Here is a 13,904-nt window from a genome sequence, read left to right on the forward strand (position 1 = left end):
ATTGCACTGAAAGCTACAAAGTAAGCCGGAAATGCCCTCGTCGTATAGTATCTCCTACACCGGATGCATATTCATGCAACGACGAAGCAGGAGATTCAATTCGTCAAGAGAAATAGTTGGGAAACATTCGCGTTGAAATTTTGCGATATTGGGATTAAAGCGTCACAAATAAACACTAACAAGCAAACACAATAACCTAGACATTCATGGTCATACATGCGGGCAGTTAATCCATTGACCCGTGTGAAATACTATAGCCTTCATAATGATAGCGATGTCACGAGGGGCAAACGTACTTGGCGTCGTATCTATGGATGGCTTTTTAAATATCATGCTCTTTCGTTATTCGTGAAGCTCTTTGTCCTCTCACTCTAGCCATCCATTCCGGGTCAGAGCGCGAGATAGGTTAAAATCACTTCCGCAAGTGAACATCTCCTATGAATGTAAAGAGAACAGCGGCAACGTTGCTGAATTAGATACGAGATGAAAGAAGTGCATTAGAAGGCAAGATTCCTGGGCTCCAGTTTACGCTATCACTCCAGACAGACGGCAACGCTGTTGCTCCTTGTACTCTTCCGAGAGGGGCGGGCTGAGGGTCATATCAATGGTAGACGGGAGCCTTGCATTACAGCTTCGTATTTCTCGAGACATTCACATTGCCAAGTTCACGTACATATCGTGGGGTGAAGAGCGCTAAGCCAACGATCTAGTATTCTTCTTCCTAAGTTAAGGCTACGGGCCGGGGCCGGCTATTTTTATTCAACATTTGTAACTGATTTGTGAGTGAAATTTGCCGAGGTGTACGACCGGAAAAATTCATCCTTTTGAGGGGCCACTGAAACTTCTTCGTAAGCATTTGATCCCTTCAACTTCTCCGAGGAGCGCGGCAATGTTTCCGAAAGTGTCCTTCGTGACGGCTACAATATTAGTTTCCGGTAAGTACTCTTCATTTCCCTAAATCCGTCCTACTGTTTGTTGAAACGTCAATTTGAAGCATTTTCATTTACTTAGAAGTGATACACGACCGCCAACTTATTCCGCCGCAAAAGCGTTAGCAATAAAGTAAGCATAACCGACGATATAAGAGGTTGGTGACCTCCGAAGGTTGGTTTAGCGTTCACATTAGAGGGAGTAACGTTTTCCAAACAAAGTGGCGCGGAGCGCTCTTGGGTCCAGACGCTGCGCGTTGTCAAGGGAACCGCTTATCGTCTGCGGCGCTTGAAAAAAAGATAGATACGAAAAAATAAAATGAGGGGCGTCAAACGCTATCGTTCCAGGCAATAATCGAAAGAAATACTAGGAATGAACGCTAACTATGAATTTCAGCGTTGCATCAGGGCAGTTTGGAAAATATATAGCATCCTTCTATTATTTATTATGACATTTATTTTATCAATTTTAATAATAGATAATTAAATAATTCTTTGTAGTTTAAAATATTGTTCAAATTTGTTTATTATTTTAATATATAACTTAATTAGTTATTAACAAAATGGGCATCTTACGGACTGACCTATTCCTTCACAGCAACGGAAAGACTTTACGAAGAGGCGTTACAATAAATTAATTTAAAGTTTTTATAGCATCAACTTTGCATTAACTGAGGACAATATAACGTTTGCAAAAACTATAACATGCAAAAAAAAGTAATATCAGAAACATAATGTTCATTTCGTGAATAAAATCGATTTTACTAAAAATACGCTTAAAGCGTATTAAGATATTTTGGGAGGTGGGCTAGGAGAAGAGGGAGTATGGCTTTACAATCCTGGCCCCCATAATGCATATCGATGGTTTAAGTTCTAACAACACGAATCTCAAAATTTGGCCGGTTTGACACAGGTATCTTAAACAAAGTGTAATAACATTAAAAAAATCAATTTAAACAGTTTAACAAAATTTAAAATTTGACAAAAAAAAATCTATTTAAGCAAAAAACAACTGTTTGTTGGCAAGTGTATGCTTCTTTCTCAGTTTTATGAATTTTTTGTTTTTAATTTTAGCGTACAAATTAATCGTTTTTTTTGCTCTCCTGAAAAGTTGCAATTTTTGAGATACGTGTTGTTAGAACTTAGTCATCGATATGCCACTCAAAAGCCGTAGCCAAAGGGTATGTCAAGGGGGTCAACACTCCCAGAAAATTTTGGGAGATAAGTCATTAACCTCTTTCAAATGAACCCCCTCGAAAAGCACTGCCACTACATAGGAACATGTCTGAAAAATATTACAGGCTATTATCTTATACATTTTCAACTAAGTATATTCTAGAAGTCTCCATTGCTTCAAAGCAAAAGGGCAACATTATATCATAAATAAGATTTTAAAATTTGTCCATTTCAGCATATCACAGTCATCATCATCATCATAGTCACATCCTTATTGGGATCTAATATAATTTCTGGAGATACTCACGGCCTATTACCCAAGAGGTCTTTCACCTCTTGATCACCGGTGTAATATAGTGAGGCAAATGGTCATTTGAATTTTGTATTTTCCCTAGTTATATGCCTGAATTTTGCGGAAGCATGTGATGAAAACCAAACACGACTAGGATGCAAGATAGATGATGGTCGAATCTGTGTTTGTGGAATTGGCTGTGCGACAGATTACCGCTACAACAATAAGGATGAATGCAGGAGAGCACTGAAAGGTAATAACCAAAAGTTAATTTTCATCACACACTTCTAATGACTTCTATTCCTATCATCTCTGTCACTCATTTGAGTTCATAAAAGAAGGCACTTTTTTCCCCGAAGAATTAATCTACCCAAACTTGGTACAAAATGTTTGATGGAAGAATTTAAATGGCCCGAAGGTGAATTTTCTGAAGATATCATAATTAAGGCTGGCCTCGGTGGTAGCGGGGTACAGTCCTCGCCTGCCACACTGAAGGTCACGGGTTTGAATCCCACCTGGATGGTTAATCCCTAATCAGGGCATGGTTGCTTGTGATTGTCCTATGTTAATTGTTGAAAACCCTCCGATGTAAAGGCCAAATAGCCCTGTTTTTGGGGTGATGGAAATAAATAAATTTTAAAAAAAGTTAATCAAAAAGGAAATGAAAACAATCTACTAAAAGATGGTTCACAGATTCGTTATTTCACAAGTCCAGGTTCAACTGTTTCAGTCATAAAGGTAGTTGGTAATTATTTTAGATTATTTAGTATTAGTAGTAGACTGTATTAAAAAACTTCATTTTTTAATACGCATATTATATTTATGAACTTCATTTAGGCAAATTTGCTTGCTTAGAGGATATTGAACAATATACGTAGTTTGATATGAGAAAAGCTAATGCTCATTATGCAAAGAGATAACTGCTGACTAGACTGCAGAGATATAAATAGAGTCCCACACTGACAATGAGTATTTTTGTTTTTTTCCCTTTGACAATTTCTATGTAACTTGCTAACCAACAGAAATAAAATTATTAATATTATGAAAATTCAACTGAGGAAAAATAATTTGCTTTGACTGGGATTCAAACCTGTATTTAATGAATTGCACTCATGTATAGTTTTCTGTCAAAACCAATACCCAAAATTATGTAGCTATGATTGGAAAGAAGAAAAAAAAAATTACCAACTCACAAAAAAACTTTCTTCGTTTCATAAAGCTGCAATAAATTCTTTGATGCTTGTAGCCACAGCGACTACGATTACAATGCATGCTACATGCATTCTTTTTCCAGTAGGTTACAATTTTTTATATCAAGTGAAGAGTTAAGAAGGGATAAGACTTTGTATTGCTCTTGATAAGATAAACACTCATCAAGAATTGTCTGAGCACACCATGTTTTCTATAATTTCCCTGTTTAAGTTATATAATTTTGGGTATTTAATATTACAGAAAATGTATAGATGCAGATTAATTTTATCTGTAGAGGACTTACCTGCAACAGTCCGGTAATTACTTTTTAAATAATACTTTGAAAATTTTGACAAAACAATCACTAAAAATTGCTTTGTGGAAAATTCAAGAGTAATTTCATTGTACCATCTGTACCTTGGAGGTAAAGGATAATATGTCCATTTTCCTTATTTTTTAGGAGAGCAGTTTTAAGATTAAAAAAAATGACCAATAATTACTAGAAGTTTAGTTAACAAGTTTACAACATTTTTATTTCACAATTCTATTGATAAAGTAACTTAGCCTTCTAGTAATTAATGGTTAATTTTTTTTAATCTTTAAATTGCTCTCCAGAAAAATCAGGAGATAACATAGAACATAATGCAAGTGGGTACTCACTCTTTCATGTGATCCATTTTCTTTATTTGCCTCCATTACATAATTTTCCTCATTACTTTTTGGGTGCCTTTTAACTCTAAGTTACATTTTTGAGTTTTATCTTCCATGTATCATCTGCCTACTCTTTGTTTTTTTTCTGGAAAATATGATAGTAATTGAGGATAGATTATATATCATCAGTAGGTCACTTGATGGACATAAGGAAAGAACCAAATACATACGAAAGTAAAAACCTACTGTCCCTGATTAAATACTTTCAGTAAGAGGTACCATGATGAATAAAAATATTTTCCTCTTTATCTACCTGGCTGAAACAGGGCTCCTCCTTCAGTATCTCCATAAGAATGACTTTTTCAATATTAATTGAGAAACTCAGAGCTGTCTGAGTAAGTAACATATATGGATAAAAATTCATGAAAGAGTAATGGTAATGATAAGGTGTTCACAAGATTCATTACTTTTGATCGATCCTTATCAGTAACAAAGGTATTTTAAAAAACCATCAACATTTGAATTTCATATTAGAAGAATAGATACATTTTACTTATTCCTTTTTTAGGCCGTAGTCATAATATTTGTTCGGAGAATCCTTGTCTGAATGATGGAGCATGCAGTCAGACAACAGTGGATCCTGGGTACAGATGTCGTTGTGAAGGGACAGGATTCTATGGCTCAAGATGTGAGCACGGTAAGTTTAAAATTCCTTTCTATGGAATGATGAATAATAAAATCTACTGCCAACTTGAACATGAAACATTACACAATGAGAAATAAAAGACCATCAACTGTTCCATGTAAAATCTGATAAACTTGAAATGAGAATGAAGAGTTGATTATATAAGCCGTGACTTATCACCACCCCTGATACTGGCCTTTCAGATATAAGTTTCGAAAAAGAATGATAACTTTGTTTTGAGAATCGATAATTTTTAACAATAGAAATGCAGTGGAGTAAAATTAAAATCAATCAAATAACTTCATAGTAAATTCTACTCGAATGGAAATGCCGGTAGTAATGTTACAAAGGTGTAAAAAAAATATGCCACTTTGCCCGATTATTGTTACCTGGTGTGGGGTGCTATTCAATCTGATAATTCCCCAATTTCTAATTACACCATTGCATAAACAACCACTAAAAATATTCTTACATTATGGTACTAACAGCATGGCTCCTCCTACCATGAAGAAATGAGGATACAATTCTAATGGTTTTAATTTACATTTACAGCTTGTCCATCAAGCACAAATCAACGATACATGAGGAAATACCCTTATGAGTGCATCGTCATCTGATTGAGGTGCTACAGAGCAGTAGCTTATCGTTACCATTACTCACTCTTCATAAGCTCACGGAGGATTAGTTTTTGGGGATTACATATTTCCATTTTAACTTTCACAGCATATATATGTATCACCAAAATATGTATCATAGTATTTGCATTATGTAATTTGAATGTACAATTTAACCCTAAGCCCTATCTTTGTTATCAGATTTTCAAGTTCGTATTCACATATTGTTGAATCAGGGCGACAATTGTTTAACAACTTGTTTCATGTACTTAGTACACAAAAGTAATTATGTATAAGACCAGGATGAAATTCAAGCCTGACCATACTTATAGGTATATTGTTGATTATAACTGTCATCAGTTTTAAAAATTGAGCATTACAAATATCAGACCTCATCCTGCAGGCACCTTTCGTTGAGATTAACCAGAAAGATCTGAAAATTAACCCATAAATGCAAGTGAAACCTTTTGGATGAGACCATGAAAAAAGTGGGAGTGGTGAGTGAAGCCATACAAGAACAAAAATTTACAGCATCTAAGAACCAACTTAATCCAACATGAACAATTTTACTGCCTCATGTTTAAAAATGAAACTGGAAATCAAGAATCTTAAGAATTGAATTGCTATTTGGGTTGAACAAAATTGTGTGAACTGTTTGATTAAAATTCTCAGGTAAAAGGTACTTCACTACATTTACCCAAATAAATGTTGAGTACAAGGTACTATATATTAGCCAGTAAGAGTATTCGTGGTAGCTTCATGTAAGTAATGTACCTTAAATCCAAACTGCCTATGCCTAAAAATTTACAGGATCAAACCTTAAAAGAGCTATTAATATTCAATAATTTATTATCATCATATTTATAATAATCATTGCGTATACGAGTGCGAGGCAATGCGAGTGGTGATAAAATACTTTTGACACTCAAGATTTTAATTTTTGAGGAGGAACATATTTACTGCTTCATATTTTTCACAGAATAGTATTTCACAGTATAGTAAGAACTTAGTATCTTTATGCCATTATGCCAGCTCAATCAATAGATAACTAGATACTTACATCTATCTACCACAGAAAAATGAGTGATGCCAACTATTTCCCATTCTTGGAGGAATAAAGTTCCTATTCCTTATTGAAATTCTCATAGCTCTTTTCTATGAATAAGTAAGATGCATATTAGCCATATTGGCATTGTAGTGTTTCCAATAAAAACATGAATTATATGTTATAATTTAATAAAAAGTTGCATTTTCTTAAAATTAATTCCCTACCACATGTATTTCATACACCAATACATATTTATGTATCAAGGGCAAGGATTAATTTCTTTACCAATACATCGTCATCTCATTAATGAAAGTAATAAAGAAACTCGTATGCCAAGATGCAAAGGTGACGATTAATATGAAAGATGTGTGTCAACAATCTGAACTTAAACATTTACGATTAAGATGTCACTATATAATGAAAAAACTCTCTACTATTTCACCACATAAGCTTTAACAAGGATCTGTTACATCTGTATTGCTACAGCCATCAACAGGCACATAGCCAAGGATCTTTAACCCTCCTGAAAGTTTTTCTCCAAGCAGTAACAGTTTTTTTCTCCTAGATACCTAAATTGCAATGAGTGGCGACGAAATCTCCAGTTCTCTTGGGGCATATTCTACCGCATGTGAGGCCACGGCAATAATTGCGCATTTGCGATATGACATATACAATTAAAGATCGTTAACTACACTCCTCTGAATTAGCTAATTATTAACAATTTAAAAATCTTTACAATTAATCGAAAGTTTTTTTCCACCAACAATGTCTGCAATGCTAGAGCAGACGTCCAAGTTAACTTGAAACATTCCTCATCAGCAAGTAGATAAAATAATTCCGCTTAAGAATGGGATTTTAATGGAAATAACTAGCGTGTTGTAGCAATATAATTTTTTCAATGCCAATATCTTGGTACTTTGGCATCCCATTTTATTTTTTTTATAAAGATTACAGAAAACTTCATAGGACCGTGAACTTATGCACAGATAATCCGCAGTTGGATAATCGGTAGTCTGCTATACTTAAAGAATTTCAGCATATATAGAATAATTCCTTATGACATAACAAGGAATCTGCAATGTCTACATTACAATGTCACATATTGTTCAGCAGAGGAAGAAAAATTGAGAGAAAGGAGACACGCCAAGGTCATGGCTCTTTCATGAAAACTGACCTTGGAAGGGATTAAAGGAAAGATCTTCAGGGGAACTGTGCAAAAAATATTGTTAGTCAAATTCAATAAGGGTAAGATAAGGTAGTCACTGGTGATTTAGGGATAACTTAGCACCATTAAATCGAATTTGATGCATTAAGTACCCAGAGTTTGGAGGGGGGGGGGGGCAAAACGATACAAGGAGACAAATCACCCGGATTGCTAGTTGAAGGTCCAGGTGCTGCATCTGCATAAGAATGCAGATTAAGTGCAAACCATAAATTGACTCCGGCTAAAATTTCATTTGAATATTCTTGAGGATGAGCAGAAATTCAAAGATTTGGATAACTATTTGCATAAACCTATCCTATATTCAGAAAAAAATCTGGGTTACGCCATGATAATAATATGAAATACGCACTTAAAAACATAAGCTTCCACTGACCACTTCTGCTGGCATTAACTACCTACTACCGCATCACTAATAACAAGGATGAAAATGCATCTATATGCTTATTTGCAAGCATTATATTATTTTGTTCTAAAGATGTATCAAATCGACTTGGGATTCAGAGATTATTCAATTCAACAAAATTTTTTACAGTGAAGAGGTTCGTTCTATGAAGGATGAAAATGCATAATTCTCATGCGAGGAAATTCAGAACCATATACAGTGGAACTTGGTTAGTACGTTCCTCGTTAGTACGTTTTCCTCCTTAGTACGTCGATTTCTCTCGGTCCCGGTACCATTCGAACAAAATACAGGTAAAAGTATTTGGTTAGTACGTTTGAAAAAATTGCGCTTTCCTGGTTAGTACGCTCAATTGCTTGCCGTGACGCAACCCGCAATTCGTTCTCTATTATCTTCTTAAGGGTCGTAAGCCTCCGAATTCATGATTTAATTTATTATTATTAGCCATTGACATTCTTGCATTCATTCCACATCCCTTTCTTCGACTGTGATTTATCCAAACGCATTTCTCAATTCTAGTGACGTGATGAATAATAAAATGCGGCCATTTATCAGGAATGTCTGACTAACTAATCTGCAGCCAATGAGAAGCCCCGATTTTCCCTACCCCGAGCTCCTCACCTTCTATTGCCTCTGCAGTGCCCACTGCGCACAAATTTCGCGAGTGGGCAATTGTTGCTATTGCACGAGTTGTCATGATGAAGAAATGAGTCTTATCCAAATCCCACTTTAACCTAAGCAGTACTGCATAAACTCGACGTCTAGGCGGTTTAGGCTCTGGAGTACGTGCGTATTTACTTGACTACTGCTGCGGGAGCAGACGATGCTCTGGATCTCCACGTGAAGCTTAGCTTAAAAATACTTGATTTCGGCACGAAAGCAGACGACATTAGACTTTTTAAAAAGTATATTTAAACTGTATAATAAAAAATCTTCTTGTAATTACGTCGTAATCTAATAATATTGCGTGTTATTAATCGATATATCGATCGATATGATTTCATTCAAGAAGCGAATGTGCACGGCTGCCGCCGTAGTTAAAGGTTAATATAATTTTGTCCAATTTTAATGATGTTTAAAAACAACCCGTTGACATACTCAGGGTTGTTGCTATATTCTCCCAGTATGCTGCGACAAAAAAGGAATGACTTAGCTTTACTTGCCCTCTTTCTATGAATATATATAGGATAAATCACGGAAGATAGACGCCGTTTTCATGGAATTGTCTTCGGGAAATCTACGAAACATTGTGATTTTTATTCACATGGTATTGTTTTTCAATGTAGCGCTCATTTTAAAGGTGAAAAGAGTTCAGGAAGGCGATCCTACGAGAACTACCGATAGTAGATGTAATTATGACGACTTTTCCACAGATTGCAATTACCCCGACTGCTATTGTTTACTTTCCTCGTTAGCACGTTTTCCTGGTTAGTACGTTCATTTTTTGTGGTCCCTTCAGAAACGTACTAAACAAGTTCCACTGTATTTTTGTAGGGTGGACATAAGATCAATGGAGGTTCATTTTAAAGTTTTGACTGTACTAAGAGCACGTACCATTAAGTAAAATGATTAATCTGCCGTAGAATTATCATTGAGTGCTTACACTCATGAGCCATTCCCATACCAACAGGCATCACATCCAATCAGCGATGTTCAACTGGTGAATATGTAGTATACACTCAAATCATAAATAATGCATAAGATGCACTGATCATACCAACAATTTTCTGTGCCTCCTATTGAGTGATATCACAATGCAACACACACTGTGAAGAAAGAAGGATACACGCTGCTGCAGCCGCAGATGCATTTCAAGAAATAAAAAGCTCATTTAATTAGTTAATGATATTGATATTTTATTATCAACCTGCAGTAGTCACATCATCTCCTATAATTATCTCCAGTTTCTGTTGCATTTTTGTTCTCTGTCAACCCATTCATCGCATTAAAATGGGGGAGGTTTGAAGCAGGAAAAAGCTTGAGGGCACAATATAAGCAACACACAGACCTAAGACAGCTTTTTTAACACTTCCTTTCTGCAGTTATAGAGGAAAGAACAAGTTGCGATGAAGGGCCAAAGATGAAATGGCTTGTTTACATTCATCATTTTTTAAGTTATGCCGTCCAACAATAGTTGGCTTCATTTTCACAGGAAGAAAATAACAATGAAATGCACATTTACACCAATCAATCACCACCTTTAAAATCAACAGGCATTCATTAGGAGTCACCCATAAGGTACTAGAATGGGCGATGAATAGGGAACCAGTGAAATAATTCGTAAAATTCGATACATTTCTTTTTGAGGCAGAACTGAAAATGATCAGTGACAATGACAACTGATTTTAGTATCAAGATGGAAAAGGTGACTTTTGTTTGACGCACAATGCCGCTGTTTGATTTCAATATATAATATATACATACACCACTGTTTTGCCTCATTCATCATACAGGCAAAGACACAGGCATTCCCCACACATGGGCACTCATACATACATAAAAAATCTACACAGGTTATTTATAAACCTTGAATGTTTAACAAGAAAGTTTCTTTGGGTAAAAACTGGGGGAGCAGGGAGTGGATGAAACTACAGGACTATGACCCTGGGGAACCATTAAATAAACAAAGGCGTATTGACCAGCCATAAAAAATACTTCATACTTGTTCTACAGGTGAATTCTGTGGTTTGCCTCCCATCACATTTTAAATGAAAATCAGATCGTTTTGTGTTAAATATTTTCAACAAAAATGAAATCAAAAGAACATGTTATTCCTGCATTACATTACGTACTTCACAGTAGCAAATTTATGGTGAATGGTGAATATTTCTACCACGATATTGCTCTAAAAAATTGTAACTGAAATTGAATCAATAGGTCATTAATTTATATATATGCACAGCCCATCCAGGCATTAGCCTAAATTCTAAATAAATATACTAATAAAATGTATCCAATGACCACTCAGTCCCCATGCACACAAATTCTGATACATTTCAAAATCAATTCCACTTCTCAATTCCAGGATAACAAATGCTCTCGAGCAAATACGATAGTTAGATATGAAATTTGTTCAATCTGTACAAATCTGGGGTCAAAACCTGGGAGATTACAATTTTATTCATTTTTATGTATTCTAGGACATCTACTAGTCAGGCTTAGAATCATGTCAGTCCAAAATCTTTAGCTTGCATACTATGCCTTAGGAAACTTACTAGGGAATATTCATTATAAACAAGAATTTACAGGGGATCCTGCATTAACTTCACTCGTAACTATAAACACAAAACAAAAAAAACACACTAACTGACCATAAAAAATCAGCAATCACTCAATTGTTGCCATTACGCACATAATTGTTGTAGAAGTTCTCAAATGCACGCAAACTCTCACATCAAAATTTTAACAGAAAATTGTTAACAGACACGATAAATCCAGACCATTTGTAGACCACGTCGAGGGGGAAACAGTATTGAGTCTACAAAAAAATACAGTATAAACTTCACAGCATGGCCTGGCTATAGTTTTGTATATTAAACCATCATGACCATCATGTTTGGCAAAGATTCTATAGCTAAAAAATTATATCAAGCATCTTATTTAAATGACTTCACCTCTTCACAGAAATAACATATCATTCATTACTTTATCATGAAGTTTTAGTCATGTATGAGATATCCTGCTAATTCTTTCAATAAATTTAAACAGCCCTTCATGGTAAATGAGACACATTCTACCTGTCGAACCGAACTTATTTCATTTTCTTCTTCCAACACGATATTTATGTTATCCTGATTATCTATAAGTATGAAAAATAGCTGAATACCACAATAAGCATCAGGGAAATAACATGTTATTACGTTAAATGAAAGACATGAAATACCAAATGATAAATTAACAATGACGAGGTGGTTGAAAAATTTTGAGACATAAATATGAATTTGGGAAGATTATTGCAATCAAACATAGAGCGAAGGGTTCTTAATAATTATAGCCATAACATAATAACTGATACAAAAAATCTTGAAGGGAGCATAACGATTATGAATGGAATGGTTTTTTTTTCCTAAAGAATCCGGTTTCCAAACGTAAGAAAAAGCCACCCATCCATTGCAATAGTATAATGGAAGAGGAGTAAGAAGGCTCATCTGGGAATCGTTCCATTATTAGTGCTTCATACTTGACAATGTTTGAAGGCACAAGCAAAGCATTGAAAAATTTACAATACATTCCGAGAAAATGAAGAACTTTGCATTTTTCCATATTTACATATATGTAAATAATACAAACTCAAGGTATACCATAAAGGCCATCATATCACACAACTAATGACACCCCATCCACACCCTGAATAAAATTTTTTTCCGTGTTACATGCATGGCAGTCTAATGACTGGATTATGGCTATGTTATAGCTCAAGGAAATTTTTTCACTGAAACTAATAAAACTATTTTTTATTTAAGATTCTACAGTATTGCATTTGACAACACTGGACGTACTTTTCTTTTGTTACTCCTACAAATTAAAAATATGCCCAGGATTGCCATCATAATAAAACATTTTTATTTTTGCATTCACTTATAGAGTACTCTCGGGGAGTACTACTCCAAAATACATACTTGAGTGGATTCTAGTTTTCTCAGGGAGCCATGATAAAATGTGTTTGCAACACTGATGAGTCACCACTTCACACGAACGGCTAAATCAGATTATAAATAAAACATGACTTTTATTGGACCAATCATGTGAAAAAGAGTGTATGTTTCTTTCAACTCCCTACAGTATATAAGATACCATTCTATATTCAGGCCAAATAAAACCATTCAACTTGGAAATAGACACCTGTCTCACAACAGCATTCCATTGTATTCAAATTGACTTCTAATTCTGGGAAATTACTTTTATATGGACCAAATAATTGCTTTAGTGGTTCTTTATACATGGAGCATTAACTTAATATCTCCTCCATAAGTAGAAAAAAAACCACCCAGGAATCATATCACTTCATCAAACAGTGGATGTTACTTCCCTTTCCTCAGATGACAATTCCTACTCTTCAGCTGCTACTGTACCAACATCTTGCTCTTGCATGCTTGAATGTTGTGCTTGTTCCCTAGCTGCTCGATTGGCTTCTGAAAACCCACGGGTGCCATCAGGACCTCTTGGTTGTCTCACCACTGTTAACTTAGGACCACACTCATCCACTGACAGGCCACGAAGCTTGCTGATGAGCCGCTCAGGTCTTTGGGAATCACTACATAAAAGATAAATGTATGATTATCTAAGTCGAAAATAAACTTTACAGAACTCCCTGTTTAAATTCCTACATTTCTGAAGTTAAAAATATGCAGCCACAACATGAATAAACCAACTGCAATTCTGGAGTAAAATCAATAATAATCCAAGAAAATTATGGTCAGTATCAATAAAAATCCCCATAAAATTAAATTGCACATAGCGTAGTTTAAAGAAAAACTCTATTAAAAAGTCATAGGTCTTCCTTAAACAATTCACAGGCCTTCTTCCATAAACAATGCACAGAGTAAAGACTGCCAGAAAAGAATATTCATAATAATGAAACTTCCCCAAGTCTGTGTATTGTCTCCAGTCAGGAAGACGACTTCTCCACAGCAAAATGCCAACTTAAAAAAATTTTATAATGTGTTTGAGCACAATTCCAATTCAATATCATG

At 35.1% G+C, this 13,904-nt stretch overlaps 2 protein-coding genes across 3 annotated transcripts in view; one reads left to right on the forward strand and one right to left on the reverse strand.

The window, feature by feature from the left end:
* The first annotated feature begins 410 nt into the window (after positions 1-410).
* LOC124158700 (adhesive plaque matrix protein 2-like) lies at positions 411-6,781 on the forward strand. Its single transcript, XM_046533936.1, has 4 exons — positions 411-935; positions 2,501-2,650; positions 4,808-4,936; positions 5,477-6,781. The coding sequence occupies exons 1-4, from the start codon at positions 890-892 to the stop codon at positions 5,539-5,541; spliced, it is 390 nt and encodes a 129-aa protein (XP_046389892.1). The 5' UTR covers positions 411-889; the 3' UTR covers positions 5,542-6,781.
* A 3,260-nt stretch (positions 6,782-10,041) lies between these two features.
* The window catches only part of LOC124158701 (cold shock domain-containing protein E1), a 57,605-nt gene continuing 53,742 nt past the window's right edge, over positions 10,042-13,904 (reverse strand). For both annotated transcript variants that reach the window (XM_046533937.1, XM_046533938.1), the window contains exon 14: positions 10,042-13,465. In XM_046533937.1, coding sequence (XP_046389893.1) covers positions 13,261-13,465 — 205 coding nt within the window. In that variant the 3' untranslated portion in view covers positions 10,042-13,260. The remainder of the gene's footprint in view (positions 13,466-13,904) is intronic.

This window comes from Ischnura elegans, chromosome 5 (assembly GCF_921293095.1).
Source record: "Ischnura elegans chromosome 5, ioIscEleg1.1, whole genome shotgun sequence".
Classification (NCBI taxonomy): Eukaryota; Metazoa; Arthropoda; class Insecta; order Odonata; family Coenagrionidae; genus Ischnura; species Ischnura elegans.

Coding starts and splice junctions, on each gene's coding strand:
- LOC124158700 (XM_046533936.1), top strand. CDS start 890: ATGTTTCCGAAAGTGTCCTTCGTGACGGCTACAATATTAGTTTCCG. Junction 936..2,500: donor GGCTACAATATTAGTTTCCG/GTAAGTACTCTT, acceptor TATTTTCCCTAG/TTATATGCCTGAATTTTGCG. Junction 2,651..4,807: donor ATGCAGGAGAGCACTGAAAG/GTAATAACCAAA, acceptor TTCCTTTTTTAG/GCCGTAGTCATAATATTTGT.